This window comes from Nicotiana sylvestris, chromosome 2 (assembly GCF_000393655.2).
Source record: "Nicotiana sylvestris chromosome 2, ASM39365v2, whole genome shotgun sequence".
NCBI classification, from domain to species: domain Eukaryota; kingdom Viridiplantae; phylum Streptophyta; class Magnoliopsida; order Solanales; family Solanaceae; genus Nicotiana; species Nicotiana sylvestris.
Genome location: NC_091058.1, coordinates 213,775,754 through 213,783,323, shown reverse-complemented (window position 1 = coordinate 213,783,323; position 7,570 = coordinate 213,775,754). Strand labels below are relative to the sequence as shown.

General features: G+C 42.8%; 1 protein-coding gene across 1 annotated transcript; it reads right to left on the bottom strand.

Moving 5' to 3' along the window:
- Positions 1-2,064: 2,064 nt before the first annotated feature.
- On the bottom strand, positions 2,065-5,880 carry LOC138886263 (uncharacterized). Its single transcript, XM_070167330.1, has 3 exons — positions 5,817-5,880; positions 4,674-5,169; positions 2,065-2,341 (listed from the first exon to the last, which is right to left on the bottom strand). Exons 1-3 carry the CDS (start codon positions 5,878-5,880, stop codon positions 2,065-2,067), a joined length of 837 nt encoding a protein of 278 aa, XP_070023431.1.
- Positions 5,881-7,570: the final 1,690 nt, after the last annotated feature.

The window sequence follows — 7,570 nt, the reverse complement described above, 5'->3', positions numbered from 1 at the left end:
TATCACTCAGGTTAGGCTTGGGTTTTTCTTCAAAATGGCTTAATTCTTTACTAATCTCTTCAAAGGCTTCATCCTTGTCATATTTCGATTCACTATCACACTCTATTTCTTGAATTACTATTTCAGAATTAGATTGGCTTTTAAGACTGGGCCAGAGATTCCTCATACATGTCATATCATTGAAGCCAACATAAAAAGAACTGTACAAGGAAGAAAAGAAAAACAAAAATAAAGCTATCAGAAAGGATGAAAAAAGGGAAATTGCATTTCATTGAAATTAAAGATAACAAGGTTTATACATCCAAACGGACGGAACATAGAATCTAAATTACAACCCTGGAGTAATCCAGATAAACTGAAAGAAAATCAAAGCAAACTACCAAAACTCCTTCCTGGTGGGGAGAGTAGCTTCTCAATTGTTAATCTTTGCACTTGGCCCCACAAACTGCACATCCGCTTTACTCGAACCCTCTCCAGCTTCCAACATGTTCACATCGGTGAATAACCTCTCGAATATTTCGATCAAATCTCCATCAACATTAACCACTGAACTAGGAACCGTCGTCACTGGGCGCTTTCTAGTACCAGGTTTGAAAAATGATCTGGAAAGATGCAGGACCGGCTTTGGAAGGGCCCATGCCTTCTGTTTTATTTTTTTGGCGCTCCTTACGTCTGCGACTGTGGGCTTGAATCCCAAACCAAATGTATCCAGGTTTTTAGGAAGAGAAACCGGTTGTACGATACCTTGTATAGATGCACCCAAGCCCATGCCCGATACAAAACCATTTTTCAACATTTCAACGGCTACCATGACTGATGCAGCAGCTACTCTTGGAGTTGGCAAGCACTTCCCTTCAGGAATTTTCTCTATAATACTGTGTCAAAAACCTGATAAACCCATGGCCCCTTGTCATCTTCAAACTCTATGAACGGAACAATGGCATCACTGGGAACACACAAATTATCTTCGCCATGCACAACAATTTTCTGTCTATTCCATTCAAACTTAACCATTTGATGCAAAGTGGACGGGACCGTTTTAGCAGTATGAATCCAGGGTCGACCTAACAGTAAATTGTAAGAAACAGCCACACCGAGCACCTAGAATTCCATAGTAAATTCAACTGGCTCTATTCTAAGCTCGAGCACTATGTCCCCGACTGAATCTTTCCCTCTACCATCGAATCCCCGAATGCAGATACTGTTCTTGTAAATTCTTTCATCATCCACCTTCAACTTGTTCAGAGTGGAAAGAGGGCAAATGTTTGCACTGGAACCGTTGTCAACCAGTACTAGAGTAACCACGGAGTCTTCATATTTCACCGTCAGATAAAGGTATCTATTGTGCTCAGTTCCCTCCACGGGCAACTCATCATCAGAAAAAGCGACTCTATTTACCTCAAATATCTTGTTAGCTATCTTTTCCAAGTGGTTTACTGAGATTTTGACAAGAACTTGGGCCTCATTCAAGATCTTCATCAAAGTCCGATGGTGCTCGTCTAAATGGATCAATAATGACAATAATGAAATCTGAGCCGGTGTTTTCCTCAACTGCTCCACAATGGAATAATCCTGCACTTTCATCTTTCTCAAGAATTCCTATGCTTCTTCCTTGGTCACCACTTTCTTCGCCAATACTGGGCTACCTTTAGAGGTCTTATCTTTTCTCAACTCTTCGGGGGCAAAGCATCTCCCCGATCGAGTCAAACTGTGGGTCTCACAAACTTTTTCTTTAACCTCTTTCCCTCTGTAAGTCACTGTCACTCGTTCATAATTCCACGGGATTTCCTTGTTGTTGACAATTGGTAATTGAGTTACCGGCTTGATAATAACAGCATCTGTGCGGGCACCCTCCACAATTACCACAGGCTTGTTCGCCACTCCTGGCACAACCACTTTCGCTTTTTCAGGTATCCCTGCAATGTCACTTAATGAGCCCTTCTTGACCACCACATATGGTTCCCTATTTGCCCTATTCAACATGATAGCACACTTCTCACTTGTTGGCCTTTCGAATGGCCTGGCTTCGCTGGACCGAATCATCATGACAGTTTGCGAAGGCTTCTAAGGCTCCCCTTCCTTATGCACTATCTCAATCATATTCATCTCTTGATGAGCTAGCAATGGGTTCTGGTTGATATTAGGTGCCTCCGGAGCCTGGACCTCAATCCGATGAGTATCAATGAGCTCCTGAATAGTTGTTTTCAATTTCCAGCACTTCTCCATGTCGTGCCTCAAAGCACCAGAACAATATTCGCAACTCACAGAGCGGTCAAGATTCCTCGGGGGAGGATTTGGCAATTTTGGCTCGATCGAATTCAGCATACCCAATTGTCTTAACCTGTGGAACAAACTGGTATAGGATTCTCCCAATGGAGTGAAGTTCTTCTTCTTCTGTAACCTCTCATTCTTGGTGGCCTGATTGTGCCTGAAACCTGTTCCAAGGGGATTTTGCTAGGCTCTTGGGGGTGGATAAGTATTTTGCGGGGCTGGGTAGGTATTATGTGGAATTGGCGCACGCCATTATGCGTGGGCAGAAGGTTGAGGGTATGTTTGTGCATGATGGACAAAAAAATGGGGATCTGGTGGTGGGTAATAGTGTTGCAGTGGGCTATATGGAGTGTGGGGGGTAAGTTTGGTGATAGGGTCGAGGCTGGTTGTAGTAATGTGAAGGGCCCCTAGATCCGACCCAAGCTGCTGACTCAACTATCGCAACGTCCTCTTTCTTCTTTTCCCAAGTACACCTCCAGTACTGTTTTGAATGGCCTAGGTGGTCGCTTTGATTGCCGAATAAATCATGATCTTGTTGGACTTGAATCCCTCCTCAACCATGCCTCCTCATTTGCCTACTGCTGACACCAAATGACCAAAATAAGTGGGCTCCAAGGCCTACAGGAAATAATCAACCATCTCGCTTTCTTTTATTGGAGGGTCGACCCTCGCAGCTTGCTCCCTCCAACGGAATCCGTATTCCCGAAAACTCTCACCAGGCTTTTTCTCAATCTTCGTCAATGATAGACGGTCTGGGATAATTTCTAGATTGTACTGAAAATGGCAGGCGAAGGCTTGGGCCAAATTGTCCCATGTGTACCACCTATTGTGATCTTGTCTAGTATACAATTCCAATACCGATCTGCTCAGACTTTGGCTGAAATATGCCATCAATAATTCATCTCTTCCACCTGCCCCTCTCAACTTGCTGCAAAATCCTCTTAAGTGTGCTACTAGGTCACCATGCCCGTCATACAGATCAAACTTAGGCATCTTGAACCCTGCTGGTAACTGAACATTTGGGAACAGACATAAATCCTTATGGGACACACTTACTTGACCTCTCAACCCCCTCATATCTTTGAACGATTGTTCCAAGCTTTTGACCTTTCTGATCATCTCCTCATGTTCAGGATTTTTGGGTGGCTTCTCGGTCTCTGCCGGGAGATCAAGGTGAGGGTGTAAGAATATGGCTCTAGAACTTTGAAGGTGGGTTCAGGGGGATAATACTGGTTGTCATGAGTCTGGAACAGAAGTTCACTGGAAGATCGGTGTAATGCAGCAGGTGGAGGTGCCACAAAAATGGGAGTGACTGGTGGAGGAGGGTCTGGGATTTGTTTGGGTGGTAGAGCTTGAAAAGTATGGGAAGTGGTGCCATAGCATTGTTGGTAGAGGGGGAAGGCTGGAGATGAGTTCAAGTGGGAGGCTCCTGAGGATGGGCTGATAGTGGGATATAAGTAGGGTTGGCGGGATAAACCGGTGGTGGATGACCCTTTACCCAGGCCTGGTACATTTCAGCCATTTGCTGCTTTAACTTATACATCTTTTCCTTCATCGCATTAACATTCAATTCTTCCACCTCTTTTGACGGATCAACAATATTTGTTTCCGGTTCTTGGTTGGCCATGTTCAGCTTGTCTTTTGATCGGGTGTTGTAGGAGTGAGTTGCCAGAATGCCAGTCAACTAACCACCTGCCTGGACTTAGTATATCAACAACAACCTATTAGTGATTAGGGCTTAAACAAATTGGTCACCACACATTTGGAGAGTGAATGCACCTAAGCAGTTAACCGTTTCTATTATGCATTTGATCGGCTGCTTGCATCATCCCGTCTTTTCCTTATTTCCATTTGCAATTTCTCTTTTCCCTCTTTTGCTCTCTTTTCATTCTGGCCTTTTCTTTTTCTTTGTTTTTATCCTCTCGTTTCCCTCTTGTTTTGCCATCATTTCTTTCTCTTGGCTTTCTTATTTTTCTCTCTTTTTCTTTTCTTTTTCTCTGTTGTTTTTCCTCTATATTTTTCTTTTCTTCTCTCTTTTCTTTTGGTTATGGTCGAATCCTATGGAGATTGCCTATGTATCATGGCCCCACATGAATCAGACCGAGCGTAGTTCTGGGGATAAGTGTGAAAGTAAATAATAAAACATTTCGGGATTTTCAATATTCATAAAAAGCAAATGCTTTGATTACAAAGACTCAAAACCAACAGACTCCAAAAGAAACTAACAAACTCTGATGCGAAGACAAAATACAGACTCCGAATAAACTATCATACTCCAACAAAAGAAAATACAGACTTGAAAACAACTGACAGACTCCAGTAGAAAGAAAATACAGACTCAAAACAATTGACAAACTCTAACAGAAAAGGAAATACAGACTCACATGAAAAATTATGAATACATTAATGCTCCTGGTGCCCGCGGGACATCATTCGGTCTCAACGCGGGCCTATATGCAAGATCCCTTTGAAGCCTATCTAAGTCACTCATTATTTGTTTAACAAATGTCATCACTTCCGCAAAGAAGGTGGTGCAAGTCATGTCCTCACAGGCTTGGAACTTCACAACAATGTAATCGGCTATGGTTCTAATTCTTTCTCTTATGACTCCTTTTTCTTGAATCTGCTGGGCCCTGGCTTCCAAAGTTTGCTCGGCCACATGATTCTGCTCCTGAAGTTGTTGTAAATCTTTTTCAAATTGTGCCAATATTGTATAACAATGTTCCCTTTCAACTTTGAAATCTTTCGCCTGTTTGATCATTTTGTTTTCCGTGGCGATGACCCTTTTCTTTAATCCCACGACCTCATTGTCGTACTTTTCTTTCAACTGCTTAACCAGGCGTGCTCGTTCATCTGTGTTTTTACCCAATTGCTTTCGAGCCCTGGCTAGTTCACTTTCTGCTTTGTTCAAATCAAAACTATAGTCATTCACTTTCTACCTCAGGTTATCTATGTGTTTTTCATCTTTGGCATTTTGGGTGGTGTTTTCTGCCGCTATTTTCATTTTCTGAATTTGGGCTCGAAGGGCTTCATTTTATTTGGCTAGCTTTTTCTTTTCTCCTTCGTCTGCCGCGGCTTGCAAGCTATTCTCGAATTGAAGTTCTCTGACTTGTTTTTCCAATTTGCTTATGGTAACCATGTACTCATTTTCTTTGGTCAACCAGTCCCATTGCACTTGTGCTCCGTCGGTGAACTGTTGGACATGGGGTCTCTTTGCGGGCCTTTCGGGCTCCTGATGCAATCGGGATCGTCTACCATACCAAGCAGTGTAACTAGGTTCCACCTCTCCTCTGGATAGATCTCGTACTTGAGTATTAGGCCCTAAGAATCTGCACTAATGCCAAATTCGACGCACTTTTTCTTCTGGGAAGGCAGCTCTTGCTTCTAACTCAATGACCTGCCAAATCAAATCTTCATCGTATGGGATGGTCTGGTATCGGCCTAACTGACATAGGACTCTGTGTGGAGCATAAGGCCGGATACTCCGAAGACCCATCAAGAGCAAAAAAACACACCTCAGCCAACATATAGATTACTTCACTGACCGAGAGCTAACCGATCGTCCATTCGATCTTGTTTGCATTCAAAGATCTCAAATGAGCATGCCATGCCTCCACACCATCCGGGAACTCATAACCCTCTACCCGTTTTTCATGTTTTTCGATGCATTCAAGGCCAGTCATACCACAATTCAAGTATCTGGGACGGTGGCAAAGGTGTTCCTCCATCCATAGTTGTAACAGCATATTGCACCCTTCAAAGAACTTTCATCCTTCCCGACAAAGGGTCAGAGCTCGGTAAATTTCTGCCAAGATTAGCGGCACTATAGCCCCATTTACCTTTTTCATCATAAAGTCAGCTATCCCTACAAGCCCCAACTCTATGTTCCCGTCTTTTCTGGGGCAAACCAAAATACCTAGGAATGCCACTATGAAAGCTAATCCTCTTTGAGCTTCCCACTTGTCTTGGTTTCCCGCGTGAGTAAGACCGGTATCTAGCGTTTCGAAGCCATGAGGATTCCTGTAACGTCGATACAAAAAGTAGAAGGTACAAAATCCTTTGGCCAAATTTCCGTCTCGGATGTCTCGACTGATGCTTAACAAGTCCAAATATTTGTGAGGGGTTACTGTTCTTGGTGCCACCGGGTATTGACTTCTAAGATTCCCTTCGAAACCGGCATAGTCTGCTATCTCTTCCAGTGTAGGAGTTAACTCGAAATCGGCAAAGTGGAATACATTATGTGTTGGGTCCCAAAATGGTATCAAGGCCTCAATCACATCTTTTCTTGGCTTAACCTTCAAGAGCCCGATAAGATCACCCAACGAACCTTTCTTCTATCTTCCCCCAAATCATGTCACCACATATGTAGTTCCAAAGGGATCTCTTCACGGACTGAGAAAGGATCATTTTGAATTGTGCTCATCCAGCACATTTATTAAGGTGATTTTAATTAAAAGAAAACTATGACTCACTTTGACTTAAGAGAAATGACCATTTTTTCAAAATTTTCACAAAATATCTGGCCTTGCCAATACGGCCTTTCAGCACTTCGAAAACGAATATTTTAAGGTTGTGTCGGCTAACCAGCCAAAACCTTTAAAAGTGACTAAAGGTGGTTGTTCTTGCAAAAACAGCCTTCCGGCGCCCTTTTAGGGACACTACGCTATTTCTGACAAGAATAGCATCACCCTAATTATTTTCAAATTGAAGTAACATTTTTGTTCTTTTGGGCTATTTTGCAAAAAGGAAGTTGGACCCGATGGGGGTTGCCTACGTATCTCACACCCTGTGAGAATTAAACTGGCGTAGTTCGGGCCAATAAAACAAACTATTTTTGAAAACAAAACTCTTTTCTTTTTTTTTCATATTTCATTTTTTTCTAAAATTCGGTAGAGTTTCAACACTATCCGTTTTTCTCAAAATAGGTGATTAACTCTCTTAACCCTCTACACTGCTATTTCTCTTTTCTCGACTTTTCGCAATATTCATAAGCCGGTCAGCATGCAAGTCCGAAGCAAATAAATGCACAAGTAGCAAGTAAGATGCCTCAGGATGGTCTTTTTTATTTTTGGTATACCTGTCCTAGACAGACCCAACCCATGTGTTGAGTCTCCAAAGTTAAATGCACATGATGCAAGCAAACGTTCCTATTAGGGATCCGGTATGAGGTCTTGTTATATTAGGTTCAAAACTTGGGTTTATTATTCTAGACATGGCTTACCCGAGCGGACAGCTCGAGCTGAGGAGGGGCAGCATACCAGGAATATAGAAGCTTCGCGGGCTTTGCAACTTGTCCGAA

Coding starts and splice junctions, on each gene's coding strand:
- LOC138886263 (XM_070167330.1), bottom strand. CDS start 5,880: ATGGCATGCTCATTTGAGATCTTTGAATGCAAACAAGATCGAATGGAC. Junction 5,170..5,816: donor GGACGATCGGTTAGCTCTCG/GTCAGTGAAGTA, acceptor TGAACAAAGCAG/AAAGTGAACTAGCCAGGGCT. Junction 2,342..4,673: donor CGGGCACCAGGAGCATTAAT/GTATTCATAATT, acceptor TTTGTTCCACAG/GTTAAGACAATTGGGTATGC.